This window comes from Frieseomelitta varia, unplaced genomic scaffold (assembly GCF_011392965.1).
Source record: "Frieseomelitta varia isolate USP_RPSP 00005682 unplaced genomic scaffold, Fvar_1.2 scaffold_455, whole genome shotgun sequence".
In the NCBI taxonomy this organism is placed as follows: domain Eukaryota; kingdom Metazoa; phylum Arthropoda; class Insecta; order Hymenoptera; family Apidae; genus Frieseomelitta; species Frieseomelitta varia.
In genome coordinates this window covers 319,374-336,333 of record NW_025110207.1, presented here as the reverse complement: position 1 = coordinate 336,333, position 16,960 = coordinate 319,374, and the positions used below count along the sequence as shown (strand labels likewise).

At 35.1% G+C, this 16,960-nt stretch overlaps 5 protein-coding genes across 11 annotated transcripts; all 5 read right to left on the bottom strand.

Annotated features, from left to right (window-relative positions):
- Positions 1–341: 341 nt before the first annotated feature.
- Positions 342–2,721, bottom strand: LOC122532443 (putative odorant receptor 92a). The gene is made up of 6 exons (XM_043661213.1): positions 2,020–2,721; positions 1,184–1,626; positions 1,015–1,114; positions 832–942; positions 596–751; positions 342–463 (listed from the first exon to the last, which is right to left on the bottom strand). Exons 1-6 carry the CDS (start codon positions 2,383–2,385, stop codon positions 407–409), a joined length of 1,233 nt encoding a protein of 410 aa, XP_043517148.1. The 5' UTR covers positions 2,386–2,721; the 3' UTR covers positions 342–406.
- Positions 2,722–3,419: 698 nt separating this feature from the next.
- Positions 3,420–5,032, bottom strand: LOC122532489 (odorant receptor 13a-like). The gene is made up of 4 exons (XM_043661280.1): positions 4,652–5,032; positions 3,819–4,261; positions 3,651–3,750; positions 3,420–3,557 (listed from the first exon to the last, which is right to left on the bottom strand). The coding sequence occupies exons 1-4, from the start codon at positions 5,015–5,017 to the stop codon at positions 3,420–3,422; spliced, it is 1,047 nt and encodes a 348-aa protein (XP_043517215.1). The 5' UTR covers positions 5,018–5,032.
- Positions 5,033–5,625: 593 nt separating this feature from the next.
- Positions 5,626–16,778, bottom strand: LOC122532410. 7 transcript variants are annotated; one of them, XM_043661163.1, is made up of 12 exons: positions 9,890–10,698; positions 8,986–9,428; positions 8,813–8,912; positions 8,600–8,710; positions 8,370–8,525; positions 8,241–8,290; positions 7,301–7,769; positions 6,463–6,905; positions 6,294–6,393; positions 6,091–6,201; positions 5,856–6,011; positions 5,626–5,754 (listed from the first exon to the last, which is right to left on the bottom strand). In XM_043661163.1, the coding sequence occupies exons 1-12, from the start codon at positions 10,253–10,255 to the stop codon at positions 5,701–5,703; spliced, it is 2,559 nt and encodes an 852-aa protein (XP_043517098.1). In that variant the 5' UTR covers positions 10,256–10,698; the 3' UTR covers positions 5,626–5,700. The 7 variants fall into 7 exon arrangements, with proteins under 7 accessions (XP_043517098.1, XP_043517099.1, XP_043517097.1 ...); XM_043661164.1 differs by having other exon boundaries at positions 6,294–6,905; positions 8,986–9,148; positions 9,338–9,428; XM_043661162.1 differs by lacking the exons at positions 8,600–8,710; positions 8,813–8,912; positions 8,986–9,428; positions 9,890–10,698 and adding exons at positions 11,258–11,368; positions 11,492–11,591; positions 14,654–15,102; positions 16,080–16,778 and having other exon boundaries at positions 6,294–6,905.
- LOC122532434 lies at positions 10,475–13,540 on the bottom strand. The gene is made up of 3 exons (XM_043661203.1): positions 13,156–13,540; positions 11,643–12,099; positions 10,475–10,515 (listed from the first exon to the last, which is right to left on the bottom strand). Exons 1-3 carry the CDS (start codon positions 13,519–13,521, stop codon positions 10,493–10,495), a joined length of 846 nt encoding a protein of 281 aa, XP_043517138.1. The 5' UTR covers positions 13,522–13,540; the 3' UTR covers positions 10,475–10,492.
- On the bottom strand, positions 13,910–14,436 carry LOC122532440. Its single transcript, XM_043661210.1, has 3 exons — positions 14,310–14,436; positions 14,092–14,247; positions 13,910–14,018 (listed from the first exon to the last, which is right to left on the bottom strand). The coding sequence occupies exons 1-3, from the start codon at positions 14,376–14,378 to the stop codon at positions 13,962–13,964; spliced, it is 282 nt and encodes a 93-aa protein (XP_043517145.1). The 5' UTR covers positions 14,379–14,436; the 3' UTR covers positions 13,910–13,961.
- Positions 16,779–16,960: the final 182 nt, after the last annotated feature.

Below are 16,960 nucleotides of genomic sequence, written 5' to 3'. Positions count from 1 at the left end.
CTTTTTATGTATTCCACAAAATGAAGTTCTACCTCTTCGTAGAAAACGAAGTAAATTTGTATGGACATACAGCACATCGGCAGTTCTGTGCTATCTGGACATACTTGGAAAAGAAGAGTACGACTGGAAGCCTCGTGCACGAACAAAATATGTGTGTTGTACGTGTAGCGCGTATTTTTTTTCTTTTTCGTTAAAACAACTGAAATGTAATATATATCTATGAAACAGATAGTAATATATGTCTGTAAGTATATATTACTCATAATATATATTAAGTAATATATATATATATGCAATGTTATGTGTTAGAAAACCAGAAAAATAACGATTTCACGACACACTTTTTATTCACTAGTTTAGAATTAAATATTTAAATAACGAAATTACAACGATGAATAATAATAAATTATTCCATGAGAGTATTCCGGATGAAACTGAAGTACGCGAACGACGACTTCAAAACCTGCAAAGGACAAAGTTACATTTAGTTACCGATATGAATTTCCAAGTTACATTTAGTTACCGATATAAGAATTTCCAAGACTGCGTAAATTTTCAGTCGCGTAATATAGATGAGATAGTTGCAAAAACCTACATTTCCGAAAGTAGACAAAGATATATAAACTATCCTCCCGGCGCTAATTTTCATCGGGGTGTTTGACATAGCGATAATTAAAACGAGACCTTGAGTTGTCTTAGTTGGTAAGCGATACCAATCGATCATGCAACATGATACGCCAATGCTAGTACTCTGCAGAATAAGGAATAGAAAGTAAACAAAATTGAAAAATTTTTACATATATTACGAATTAAAATGGATGTTAGAGATACCTTTTCTATTAGTAGATCGCCAATGTAGCACCACAAGTACATGTTAAACGTTAGAGATATTAGTACCACGAAATACGTTAATACACCGAGTTTATTATCCTGTTGCCAGTCCTACCAAAAATATTAAATATAAATCCAAATATAAATTCGCATAAACGCAAACCCGGGGCAACAGGAACGTACCGTTATGCAATAGTACTCGGCCAAGCATATTACAAACGTGGTACCAACGAACTCGAAAAGGCACACTTCCTGCAGAACCGTTTCGCACATGGCAGAAAATCTGCAATAGCGTGTGATAGCGTTTTTGATCAGTGATAGACAACGGTTTACTTTACCTTCGTGTTTGTACTTTAAAATTTTTGTATGACGTTGTACGATGTTCATTAGCCGAGTGTTCGTAGTGCAATTTTTCTTGGAAAATTTTCCGTCGACCAGATCATTTAACTGAGATATAATGATGTCGATTTGTCCACAGATGTGTGTTGAAGAAAGCGCAGCCAATCCACAGCAACCGCATATTACAGCGTTCATCATGATTGAGCATAAACTTTGAAGAATATACGTGATTTCGTAGATGGGGCTTTCTTGGGCATCGATATGACCACTATACATAGGATACAGTAGTATTCTGATCGTATGATTATCATCATCTATTTGCGATGCTATCGCATACTGCAGAATTGTGATGTAGAATATGTTACCACAGTAGAGGAACACAGCACAGTATACAATCAGATCTCTTCCGATCTTCCCGTACTTTAGCATACACGTACGATCTTTTTGGAGTTCCACCTGTAGAATAGTTGGATTTTCTCACGTTTCTTTCGATACAAAAATTTATATTTTCTTAAAAAAGAATTCATTATTCCGTGAATGAATGGCTCAGTGGACAAAGGACATACGAGAGGTATGATCTATAATTTAATTATTGCATTGTACATAAATAGAAAGAGTTAGAAAAATATTCACTTTTTCCTATCATGTTTTCTATCATTTTTACTTTGTAAATATCTCGTTACAAACTAATTATATCATACAATTTTCTTCCGATGTAAAATACTAATTATATTGCAAAATTTTTAAATCCAGTCTCCCTTAGTTTGGCAAATGTGTAGCAAGTGTCCTGATACAACAGTATGTATCACTTTTCCACTTTGTGTCGCGAAAACATTTGTCGCAACTAACCTGCTTCCAATCTGTATTCACTTCCTCGATACAGTGTTTAATTTTTGATTTGCGCATCGTCAGTGCCCAATACTTCAGCAGACAGACTAAGGAATAGCTAACCAATCCTAGGAATCTCAGTCTTAACAGAGGATCTTTTTCTTCCAATGTAATATATAGCATGCACTGCACTTCGAAGAAAACGAACACAAAGTTACTTAGTACGATTGCGATCTTTGGTAAAATACTGCCGTCCCCTTTTAACATTGTTGGCCATATTCCGATGGAATTCAGTGTCCATTTGAGGTACTTTGTCACGTAAATGATATCGTTCTCGTAGTTTGGATTTCGCGGTTGAATGGTATGATTCTGAACGGAGGGGTGCATGTTCGCAGAGAGCTCGGAAACGACTGTTTGCAACGACTGGATAGCATTGATTCTAAGGTCGTTCGGCTTGCGCTTATGATATCGCGTGCGTGCATCTGTTACAAAACTTTGAAATCGATTATTACTTATCAATGTAGCGAACGTCGGGAATTATAACGAATGAATGACTGTCGATACTATAGAGTTTGAAACTTTCTCTCTGGATCTAAGTTTTTTCACTTGTTTTTTATGGCGTTCTACAAAATTAAGTTCTACCCCTTCGTAAAAAGCGAAGTAAATTTGTATGGAAATACTGCCCGTTGGCAGTTCTCTGCTATCTGGACATAGGTGGAACGATTTGGAACAGAAGAGTGCAATTGGAAGTCTCGTTCACGAACAAAGTATGTGTGTTGTTCTACGTGTAACACGTATTTTTTTCTTTTTCGTTAAAACAACTGAAAAGTAATATATATCTAAGAAATATATTTGTCTGTAGTAATATAGATATGTAGAAATATATGTCTAGTAATATATGTCTGTAAATATATATTACTTCTAATATATAAAGTAATATGTATCTATGAAGTGTTATCTGTTACTAGACAACCAAAAAAATAACGATTTCACGACACTTTTTTTTATTGATTATTTTACAATTAAATATGTAGTTAATCACAGTGACTATTAAATTATTACATAAGGGTATTCCTGACGAAACTAAAGTATGCAAACGATGACTTTAAAACCTGTAAAGAACAAAGTTACATTTAGTTACCGATACAAGAATTTTCAAGATTGCGTCAATTTTCAGTCGCGTAATATGGATGAGATATTTGCAAAAACCTACATTTCCGAAAGTAGATAAAGATATGTAAACTATCTTTCCAACGCTAATTTTCATCGGAGTGTTTGACATAGCGATAATTAAAATGAGACCTTGAGCTGTCTTAGTCGGTAAACGATACCAATCGATCATGCAACATGATACGCCAATGCTAGTACTCTGTAGTATAAGGAAATAGAAAGTAAACAAAATTGACAAATTTTTATATATATTATGAATTAAAATGGATGTTAGATACCTTTTCTATTAGTAGATCGCCAATGTAGCACCACAAATACATGTTAAACGTTAGAGATGTTAGTACCACGGAATACGTTAATAGGCCGAGTTTATTATTCTGTTGCCAGTCCTACCAGAAACGTTAAATATAAATGAGACAATATTAAATATAAATCTAAATATAAATTCACATAAACGTAAGCCCGGGGCAATAGGAACGTACGGTTATGCAATAGTACTCGACCAAGCATATTACAAACGTGGTACCAACGAATTCGAAAAGGCACACTTCCTGCAGAACCGTTTCGAACATCGCAGAAAATCTGCAATAGCGTGTGATATGTTTTTGATCAGTGATAAACAACGGTTTACTTTACCTTCGTGTTTGTACTTTAAAATTTTTGTATGACGTTGTACGATGTTCATTAGCCGAGTGTTCGTAGTGCAATTTTTCTTGGAAAATTTTCCGTCGACCAGATCATTTAATTGAGATATAACGATGTCGATTTGTCCACAGATGTGTGTTGAAAAAAGCGCAGCCAATCCACAGCAACCGCATATTACAGCGTTCATCATGATTGAGCATAAACATTGAAGAATATACGTAATTTCGTAGATAGGACTTTCTTGGACATCGAGGAGCCCACTATACATAGGGTACATTAGTATTCTGATTGTACGATTATCATCATCTATTTGCGAGCCTATCGCATACTGCAGAATTGTGGCGTAGAATAGGTTACCACAGTAGAGGAACACAGCACAGTATACAATCAGACCTCTTCCGATCTTCCCGTACTTTAACATACTCGTACGATCTCTTTGGAGTTCCACCTGTAGAATAATTGAATTTTCTCACGTTTTTTCGATACAAAAATTTATATTTTCTTAAAAAAGAATTCATTATTCCGTGAATGAATGGCTCAGTGGACAAACGACATACGAGAGGTATGATCTATAATTTAATTATTGCATTGTACATAAATAGAAAGAGTTAGAAAAATTTTTACTTTTTCCTATTATGTTTTCTACCATTTTTACTTTGTAAATATTTTATTGCAAATTAATTATTTCATACAAGTTTTTTCCGATGTAAAATATTAATTATATTGTAAAATCTTTAAAATCCCGTTTCCTTTTTTTGGCAAATGTGTACCAAGTGTCCTGATACAACATGAATCACTCTTCCACTTTGTATCACGAAAAACAGTTGCATCAACTAACCTGCTTCCAGTCTTTATTTAGTTCTTCGATACAATCTTTGATTCTTGATTTGCGCATCGTCAGTGCCCAATACTTCAGCAGAGAGACTAAGGAATAGCTAGCCAATCCTAGGAGTCTCAGTCTTAACAGAGGATCTTTTTCTTCCAATGTAATATATAGCATGCACTGCACTTCGAAGAAAACGAGCACAATGTTACTTAGTACGATTGTGATCGTTGGTAAAAAACTTCTGATCCCCTTTAACATTGCTGGCCATATTCCGATGGAATTCAGTATCCATTTCAGGTACCTTGTCACGTAAATGATATCGTCCTTGTAGTTTGGATTTCGCGGTTGAACGGTGTCATTCTGAACGGAGGGGTGCATGTTCGCAGAGAGTTCGAAAACAACTGTTTACCACTATCCGGTAGCATTGATTGCAAGGTTGTTGAGCTTGCGCTTATGATATCGCGTGCGTACACTTGTTACAAAACTTCGAGATCGATTATTACTTATCAATGTAGCGAACGTCGGGAATTATAATGAATGAATGACTGTCGATACTATAGAGTTTAAAACTTTCTCTCTGGATCTAAGTTTTTCCACTTGTTTTTTATGTCGTTCTACAAAATTAAGTTCTACCCCTTCGTAAAAAGCGAAGTAAATTTGTATGGATATACTTCCCGTTGGTAGTTCTCTGCTATCTGAACATAAGTGGAACGATTTGGAACAGAAGGGTGCGATTGGAAGCTTCGTTCACGAACAAAGTATGTGTGTTGTTCTACGTGTAACACGTATTTTTTTTTTTTTCGTTGAAACAACATAAAAGTATTATATATCTATGAAATATATGTCTGTAGTAATATAGATACGTAGAAATATATGTCTAGTAATATATGTTTGTAAATATATATTACTTAATATATATTATAATATATAAAGTAATATATATCTATAAAATGTTATGTGTTATTAGAAAATCAGAGAAATAACGATTTCACGACACTTTTTTTATTGATTATTCTACAATTAGATATTTAGTCAACTAAATCACAATGACTATTAAATTATTACATAAGGGTATTCCGGACGAAACTGAAGTACGCGAACGACGACTTCAAAACCTGTAAAGAACAAAGTTACATTTAGTTACCGATACAAGAATTCCCAAGACTGCGTAAATTTTCAGTCGCGTAATATAGATGAGATAGTTGCAAAAACCTACATTTCCGAAAGTAGACAAAGATATATAAACTATCCTTCCGGCGCTAATTTTCATCGGGGTGTTTGACATAGCGATAATTAAAACGAGGCCTTGAGTTGTCTTAGTCGGTAAGCGATACCAATCGATCATGCAACATGATACGCCAATGCTAGTACTCTGCAGAATAAGGAATAAAAAGTAAACAAAATTGAAAAATTTTTATATATATTACGAACGGAAATAGGATATTAGATACCTTTTCTATTAGTAGATCGCCGATATAGCACCACAAGTACATGTTGAACGTTAGAGATACCAGTATCATGGAATACGTTAACAAACCGAGTCTATTGTTCTGTTGCCAGTTCTATCAGAAACATTAAATATAAATGATAGAATATCAAATTTAAATCTAAATATAAATCACATAAACGTAAGCCCCGCGTAATAGAAACGTACCGATATGCAATAGTACTCGATCAAGCATATTACGAACGTGGTACCAACGAACTCGAAAAGGCACACTTCCTGCAGAACCGTTTCGAACATCGCAGAAAATCTGCAATAGCGTGTGATAGCGTTTTTGATCAGTGATAGACAACGGTTTACTTTACCTTCGTGTTTGTACTTTAAAATCTTTGTATGACGTTGTACGATCTCCATCAGCCGAGCGTTCGAATTGTAATTTTTCTTGGAAAATTTTCCCTCCACCAGATCGTCTAACTGAGATATAATGATGTCGATTTGTCCACAGATGTGTGTTGAAGAAAGCGCAGCCAATCCGCAGCAACCGCATATTACAGCGTTCATCATCATTGAGCATATACATTGAAGTGTAAACGTGATTTCGTAAACGGGACTATTTTGGACTCCCATTTGGCCAGTATACATAGGATATATTAGTATTCTGATCGTACGATTATCATCATTTACTTGCGATCCCATCGCATATTGCAGCATTGTGATGTAGAATACGTTACCACAGTACGCGAATAGAGCACAGTATACAATCAGATCTCTTCCGATCTTCCCGTAGTTTAGCATACACGTACGATCTCTTTCGAGTTCCACCTAGAATAGTTGGATTTTCTCACGTTTTCTCGATACAAAAATTTGTATTTTCTTAAGAAAAAGGAATTCATTATTCCGTGAACGAATGGCACAGTGGAAAAATGATACGAGTGGTATGATCTATAATTTAATTATTAATTTGTACATAAATATAAAGAGCTATGAAAATAGTCATTTTTTTCTATCACGTTTCCTACTATTTTTATTTTGTAAATATTTTATTGCAAATTAATTATCCATAATTTTCTTGCGATGCAAAAAACCTGTTACTAATTTTATTATAAAATCTTTAAATTCTGTCTCCTTTTTTTCTTAACAATTGGATACCAGGTGTCTTGATACAACAGTATGTATCACTTTTCCACTGTGTCACGAAAACATTTGCCGCAACTAACCAGCTTCCAATCTGTATTCATTTCATCGATACAGTATTTGATTCTTGATTTGCGCATCGTCACTGCCCAATACTTCAGCAAACCGACCATGGTATAGGAAGCCAATCCTAAGATTCTCAGTTTTGAAGAATCTGAGTGATCGAATATAATTTGTAGCACGCACTGCAATTCGAAGAAAACGAACACCATGTTACTTAGTACGATTGCGATCTTTGGTAAAAATCTGCCGATCCCCTTGAACATTGCTGGCCATACTCCGATGGAATTCAGTATCCATTTCAAGTACTTTGTCACATAATTGAAATCGTCCTCGTAGTTTGGATTTCGCGGTTGAACGGTGTGATTCCGAACGGGAGGATGCATGTTCGTTGGTAGCACGAAAACGACTGTCGATAACAACCGGGTAGCATTGATTGCACGGTTGTCGAGTTTACGATTGTAGTATCGCGTGCGTGCATCTGTTACAAAACTTTAAATCGATTATTACTCATCAACGTAGCGAACATTCGAATAAAGTCTAAAACTTTTTCTCTGGACGCACAAGTTCTTTTCTCGGTTTTTTTTATACCGTTCTGCGAATCTGCAGTCCCTTTCTTTCTAGAAAGTAACAAGTAAACGCGATAATTCTAATTTTGCATGATTGGGGATACTGCGCATTGTCAGTTCTTTGTTATGCGGGCATAAGCGAAAATATTTGAAATAGAAGAGTACGCTCAGAGGCTTCGGGCACGAACAAAGTACTTTGTCGTATGTATAATGTTTCCTTTGTTACTTCTTAATTCTTTTCTTCGTTCAAAATAATGAGAAAGTAACGTATGTATATATTTGTAAAATGCGTTATTTTAAAAACGAGGAAAAATAGTAATAAACTACAGTTTTATTGACTAATTTATAATTAAGTATATAAATAATTAAATGGGAATAATTATTAAATTATTACATAACGGCATTCCGGACGAAATTCAAGTATGCGAATGACGTTTTAAAGACCTGCAAAGACGTGGTTACCTTTAATTCTCGATACATGAATTTGCATACATTTTCAATTGCAGTATTTGTAAAAACCTACATTTCCGAATGTAGCCAAAGATATGTAAACTATTCTGCCAGCGGTAAATTTCATCGGACTGTTTGACATGGCGATAATTAAAATGACGCCTTGAGTTGTCTTACTTGGTAAACGGTACCAATCGATCATGCAACATGACACTCCAATGTTGGCGCTCTGTGGCATAAAAAAAAAAAAATAAATAGTAAACAAAAGTGATCAATATTCGTATATTGCTAGTGGAAACATACCTTTTCTATTAATAAATCGCCAATATAGCACAGCAAGAACAGATTGAACGTGACGGATATTAGTATCGCCGCATACGTCAGCACGCCAAATTTATTATTCTGCTGCCAGTCCTATCAGAGACATGAAAAATACTTATGAAGAGACATAAATAGATAGAGACCAAAAATACTACATATAATATGCAAAAGAACAAAAGGACAACAGAAACGTACCGTTATACAATAGTACTCAAGGAAGCATATTACAAACGTGGAGCCAATAAATTCGAAGAAGCACACTTCCTGCAGAACAGTCTCGACCGTCGCAGAGAATCTACAATGGTACGTGATATGTTTTTGATTAGCGATGTACGTTACGTTACCTGTTACCGATGTGTTTACGTTACTTTAATATTCTTATATGATGTTGCACGATTTCCGTCAGTCGATTATTCGAATTATATTCTTTGTTGAAGAATTTCCCATCGACCAGGTCGTCTAACTGTGACATGATGACGTCGATCTGTCCACAGGCGTGTGTTGCGAAAAGTGCAGCCAATCCGCAACAACCTGCCGTCATGGTATTGAGTATAAGCGTGGCAATACATTGAAGAACGTACACGATTTCGTAGATAGGACTTTTTTGGACGTCGAGGAGCCCACTATACATAGGGTACATTAGTATTCTGATTGTACGATTATCATCATCTATTTGCGATCCTATCGCATATTGCAAAATTGTGACGTAGAATATGTTACCACAGTACGCGAATAGAGCACAGTATATAGTCAGATTCCTTCCGATCTTCCCATATTTTAGCATCAATGTACGATCTGTTTGAAGTTCCACCTGTACAGTGGTTGGTATTTCTCACGTCTTTTTGAAAATTTCTATTGGATTATTCCGCGACTGAATGACTCAGTGGAAAAGTGGTACGAGTAATGTAACATTTAAGTTGGGGAAATAAAATGTTAATTAATTATTTATAATTATAATATATATTATAATATAATTATAAAATGTTAATTAATTAATGTATAATAAAATATTATATTACACGTAGGTGAAAAAAATTTAGAAAGATATTTACTTTCTCTTATGCATTGTTTTCTATTATTTTTTACTTCGCAGATATTTCATTACAAATTTATTGCCTCGCAATTATCTGGCGATGTAAAATAGTGATTGTAAAATCATACATCCTATCCCATTTTTTAGCAAATGTATACAAAGTGCCCTGATATGAACGGTATGTATCACTTTTCCACTTTGTGTCACGAATACCCCGACTAACCTTCTGCCCGACTAACCTGTTTCCAGTCTGTATACACTTCTTCGATACAGAACTTGATCCTTGACTTGCGCATTGTCAGTGCCCAATACTTCAGCAGACAGACTAAGGAATGGCAAGCCAATCCTAGGATTCTCATTCTTAACATTGGATCTTTCTGTTCGAATGTAATATGTAGCACGCACTGCACTTCGAAGAAAACGAGCAGAAAGTTACTTAGTACCATGGAGATTTTTGGTAAAAATCTCCCGATTCCTGTTAACATTGCTGGCCATATGCCGACGACATTTAAAATCCACTCGAGGTATTTCGTCACGTAAATAATATCTTTCTCGTAGTTTGGATTTCGCGGTTGATCGGTGTGATTCCGAACAGGAGGATGCATGTTCGTTGACAGCACGAGAACGACTGTCCATAACAACCGGGTAGCATTGATTGCACGGTTGTCGAGCTTACGCTTGTAGTATCGCGTGCGTGCATCAGTTACAAAGCTTTGAATCGATTATTACTCATCAGTGTAACGAACATCTGAAATTATAGGCAACGTTGATACCATAGAGTCTAAAACTTTCTCTCTGGACACGAAGTTTTGTTCTTGTTCTCTTTTTTTTTTACGTCGTTTTTATATCTGCAGTCTATCCTTTCCTGAAAAGTAACAAGTAAATTCGATAATTGTCATTTTGCACGATCGAGGATACTGCTCATTGGCAGTTCCCCGCTCTCTAGGCACAAGTGGAAACGTTTGAAGCCGAAAAGTACAATTAGGCAACGGCATTCGTCGTATGTACAACACGTATGTCTCTTTTTTTTTTCTCAAAAAAGATTGAAAAGTAGCATACACGTTTATTAAATATATTTATTGTATATTATATGTTGCTGTATTATATATCATTTATTTATATATTGCTATATAAATAGGAAAATAGTAATTTTTCCACTTTTTCGTTTATTATTCTACAATTAAGTATATAAACAACGAAGTCAGATTAATTGTTAAATTATTACATAATGGCATTCCGAACGAAATTTAAGTACGCGAATGACGTCTTTAAAACCTGCAAAGATGAAGTTTACATTTAGGACACGTGAAATTCCATAAATTTTCAATTAAACCAAGGCACAAATGGAATGTATGTAAAGAAACGTACGTTTCCGAAAGTGGACAAAGATATGTTGACTACTTTACCGGCGCTAAGTTTCACCGGACTGTTCGACATGGCGATAATCAAAATGAGGCCCTGTGTTGTCTTAATCGGTAAGCGATACCAATCGATCATGCAGCATGATACTCCAACGTTAGTACTCTACGGTGGAAAAAATTAACAATAGTCGAAAGTGATCAATAAAATTTCATACATCACGAGTGGAAAAATATGGCGCGTGTTACCTTTTCTATTAGTAGATCGCCAATATAGCACAACAAGAGCATATTAAACGTTAAAGATATTAACAGCATTGAGTATGTCACCAGACCAAGCTTATTATTTTGCTGCCAATCCTGTTAGAGATATAAAAAAGAAAAAAAAAAAATATATATATATATATTTATAATATGTTTATGTATATATTATAACATTTCATAAATTCATAGAAACGTAAATCAGGTGTAACAGAAACGTACCGTCATGCAATAATACTCGAGCAAGCATATTACAAACGTGGAGCCGACGAATTCGAAAAAGCACACTTCCTGCAGAACCGTTTCAACCGTCGTAGAGAATCTACAATAGCACGCGATATGTTTTTTGATCAGTGGCAACGGTTTACTTTACCTTCGTGTTTGTACTTTATAATTCTTATATGATGTTGCACGATTTTCGTCAGTCGAGTGTTCGAGTTATTCTTTTTCTCGGAAAATTTCCCATCAACCAGATCGTCTAACTGAGACATAATAACGTCGATTTGTCCGCAGGCGTGTGTCGCGAAAAGCGCGGCCAATCCACAACATCCGCACGTCACAGCGTTGAGTAGAAATGTGCATAAACATTGGAGAACATATACAAATTCGTAGACGGGGCTTCTTTGGACATCGAAGAAACCGCTGTACGTAGGGTACACTAGCATTCGGATCGTACGATTATTTTCGTCAACGTGCGATCCTATCGCGTATTGTAAAATTGTGATGTAGCACATATTGCCGCTGTACATGAACACGGCGCTGTAAATTGTCAGATCTCGTCCGATCTTCCCGTATTTCAGCATCAACGTGCGATCTCTTTGATGTTCCACCTGTTGAATGATCGATATTTATTATGTCGCGTCTTCTTAATGTGAAAAGAAAAATCCATCATCCATTATCGAGTGGCTCAGTGAAAAAGTGGTTACGAGCGATAGAATCTTTGACTTAGAAAAGTTGCATAAGAAAATATTATATTAAGCATAATATAGACTCTATAATATTATTATAATAAAATATATATTATAAAATATATATTAAGCATAATTTTATTATAATAAAATATTATATTAAACATAATATAGATTCTATAATATTATTATAGTAAAATATATATTAAGCACAATTTTATTATAATAAAATATATATTAAGCATAATTTTATTATAATAAAATATTATATTAAGCATAATATAGACTCTATAATATTATTATAGTAAAATATATATTAAGCATAGTTTTATTATAATAAAGTATTATATTAAGCTTAATATAGACTCTATAATTTTGTTATAATAAAATATATATTAAGCATAATTTTATTATAATAAAATATATTAAGCATAATATAGACTCTATAATATTATTATAGTAAAATATATATTAAGCATAGTTTTATTATAATAAAATACTTATTATAATAAAATATATATTAAGCACAATTTTATTATAATAAAATACTTATTATAATAAAATATATTAAGCTTAGTTTTATTATAATAAAATATTATATTAAGCACAATTTTATTATAATAAAATATAATATTAAGCATAATATAGACTCTATAATATAAAGCATATTATAGATATAAAAACTTAGAAATTCACAAAAGTGTTTTGTCGTGTCTAAATTTCGCTCTCTATTATATCTACTTTCTGTATGTTTTATTATAATTCTATCATTCTGTTATTTCATTCACATATAATTCTATTATTTCACTCGCACAATTATTCGCTGGTGTAATAATAGAAAATGCTAATTGTGTAAATTTTCTGTGTAATTTGTGTAAAATTCCTTGCAAATTTTCTTCTCTGTTTCTTAACAAATGTGTAACCTTTGCAATTAATAATACGTGTCACTTTTTCACTTGGCCCCTTAAATATACTGACCTCCTTCCAATCTGTATGCAGCTGTTCGATACAATACTTGATTTTCGATTTGCGCACCGTCAGTGCCCAATACTTCATTAGACAGATTAATGAATAGCAAGCTAAACCTAAGAGCCTCAGTCTCAACAGAGGATCTTTCTGTTCCAGTATAATGTGTAGCACGCACTGCACTTCGATGAAGAACAACACTAAGTTACACAGTACGATCGCGATTTTTGGCAAAAATTTGCCGATGCCCTTTAACATGGCTGGCCAGATCCCGATGCAATTCAGAATCCATTTCAGATGTTTCGTCACGTAAACGATGTCCTTCTTGTAGTTTGAATTTCGCGGTTGATCGGCGTGATCCCGAACGGGTGTGTGCATGTTCGCGGGCAGCTCGAAAACGACTGTTTACGACGACCGGCCGGCATTGATTGCAAGGTCGTTGAGTTTGCGCTTATGGTATCGCGTGCGTGCACAGAACTTGGAAATCGATTATTACTCATCAATGTAGCGTGTGCGTCTGAAATTATAGCAAATGGATAGCTGTTGATACTACAGAGTCTAAAACCTCCCCTCAGGACGTACATAAGTGGAACGAACCCTTGAAGGGTTAGAGTACAATTAGGAACTTGAGACATGAACAATGTATATTGCCGTGTGTACAAGAGGTATGCCATTTTCTTTGTTAAAGAGGATCGGAAAGTAACGTAGAAATTTTCATATCGTTCTAGAAATAGAAAATTGACGATTTCACAATATACGTTTTTATTCGTTCTTCGATTAAATTTATAAATAACGGAAACACTAGAGTAATTATTATATTATTGCATAAGGGCATTTCGAATGAAATTTAAGTACGCGAACGACGTCTTTAAAACCTGTAAGAATGAAGTTGAACGTTAGATTGATGAGATTCCAATTTTGCAGAAATTTTCAATTGCAGAAACCTACACTTCCGAATGTGGACAGCGACAGGCAAACTATTCCACCAGCGCTGATTTTCACCGGGTTATTTGACACGGCGATTATCAGAATTAGGTCTTGAATGGTCTTGACTGGCAATCGGTACCAATCGATCGTGCAACATGACATTCCAACGTTCGTGCTCTACAGTATACAAGTAGTAGATAATAAACAGCAGATCGAGTTTGATTAATCAATTTTCATACCTTTTCGATCAGTAGATCGCCAATGTAGCACAACAGGAACATATTGAACGTCAAAGATATTAGCAGCATCGAGTACGTTGCCAGACCAATATTATTACTTTGTTGCCAATCCTACCAGAAGTGTAAAAATACCGTAAACTCGTAAGGATGGAAGCCAGAAGCGAACGAAAACGTACCGTTATGCAATAGTACTCGAGCAAGCATATCACAAACGTGGAGCCGATGAATTCGAAGAAGCACACTTCCTGCAGAACGGTCTCGACCGTCGCAGAGAATCTACAATGGCACGCGATATGTGTTTGATCAGTGATGGACAACGGTTTGCATTACCTACGCGTTTGTACTTTATAATTCTTATGTGATGTTGCACGATTTCCGTCAGCCGATCGTCCGGGTTGCAATTTTTCTTGGCGAATTTCCCCTCGACCAGGTCGTTCAACTGAGATATGACGATGTCGATCTGTCCGCAGGCGTGCGTTGCGAAGAGCGCAGCCAGTGCGCAGCAACCAGCTGTCACGGTGTTGAGCATAAACGTGCAAATACATTGAAATACGTAGACGATTTCGTAGATGGGAGTTTTCTGAACGTCGAAGAAACCACTGTACGTGGGATACACTAGCACTCTGATCGTTTGATTGTTGTCGTCCATTCGTGATTGTCGTCCTATTGCATACTGCATAATTGTCACGTAGCATATGCTGCCGCTGTACATGAACGCGGTGCTGTATATAGTCAGATCTCGCCCGATTTTCCCGTATTTCAGCATCAACGTGCGATCTCTTTGGAATTCTACCTGTCGAATGATTGATTCTTATTACGTCTTACAATAATTCGTTATTCGCGAACAAGTAGCTGAGAGGAAAAAGTAATTTTTCTAATTTTGGTCTTCTAATAGGTAAAATTTTAATAGGTGAAGTTGTAATAGATAAAATTCGATTTCAACATTTTCGAATTACAGAGTTTTAGAGTACAATTAAAATATTGTACTATAAATTGGTTGGAGATTCACAAAAATATTCGTTATGTTTCTGTTATTTTTACTGTTTAGATGATTTCATTATAAATCTAAGTTGTAAGCAAGTGGAAAAGTGATTCTCCAAATTTGCGAGAACTATAGGTAAAATTTTAACACAGAAATCTGTATCAAACTATTTTACTATGAATTGGCATAAAGAGTTGGAGATTCATAAAAATAATCGTTATATTTCTACTATTTTCATTTTTTAGATTATTTTGTTATAAATCCAAGTTGTAACTGAGTGGAAAAACGATTCTTCTACTTTGGGAGAATTATAAAAAATTCGATTTTAACACAGAAATTTATATCAAAGTATTTTATTAAAAATTGGCAAAAAAAGAAACTTGGCGATTCACAAAAGTAATCGTTACATTTTTGTTCTTTTTACTTTCTAGATGTTTTATTCTAAATCTAAGTTGTGAGTTAAAGAGTGAGTCTCCTAACTTGGAAGAATTATAGATAAAATTCGATTTCAATACAGAAATCTGTATCAAAGTATATTTCACTACAAACTGACACAAAGACTTGGAGATTCACCAAAATGTTCGTTATATCCCTGCCTATATTTTTATTCTTTAGATATTTTGTTGCAAACCTATCTATCATCCGACGACAATTACTACAACTAGTATTTGAATGGACATTTTCATATGTTATCATATTTCATTTTTGAACAAATGTGTTTTCAAGCAGTGTTCCGACACTTGCAACAATACGTGTCACTTTTCCACTTGTAGTCCCTCGCGACTGACCTGCTTCCAATCGGCATGCATTTGTTCGATACAACGCTTGATTTTCGGTTTGCGGACTGTCAGAGCCCAATACTTCATCAAAGAGACTAAAGAGTAGCAGGCGAAGCCTAACAGCCTCAGTCTTAACAGAGGATCTTTCTGTTCCAGTAAAATGTGTAGCACGCACTGTAATACGGTGAAGAACAATACTAAATTACTTAGTCCGATCGCGATTCTCGGTAAAAACTTGCCGACGCCCTCTAACACGGCTGGCCAGATTCCGATTGAATTTAGAATCCATCTGCTGTGTTTCGTTACGCAAACGATGTCATCCTCGTAGTGCGGATTTCGCGGTTGATCGGCGTGATGCATGTTCGTAGGCAGCGGCGAAACGACTGTTTACCGAGTCGTCTGAGTGCATTGATTGCAAGGTTATTGAGCTTGCGCTCGTGATGTCGCGTGCGTGCATCGGTACCATTATAGTTGCAAATCGATTGATACTTGTCAAAAGAAGCGAGCGTCGGGGATATATAGCAGTGGGTATAAAAAAACCGGGTAATAGCCAGTTCTGTGAAAGTGAAGCGAAAGTTGGTATCGTGCTTAGGTGCTCGACGATATTACTGCTATTAAAATGATATATTGCTGTGACATGTACAGTAGTCACATTTTCGAAATACATACGAGTGTGATATATAGTGAAATTTTAAATATTCGTGTGTTCTTTTCTACTGTAAAAATTCTTTTCTCCTCCTTGTGAAAAATTTATGTCATTTTGTTCGAAATGAATTTTCTGTATCTTCGTGGATGATACAGTAAAACAAATAAAAAAGTGCATCGAAATGTTAATGGAAACATTGGAAATTCATATTCTACATCGGTTTTAATATTCGACGAATTCAGAA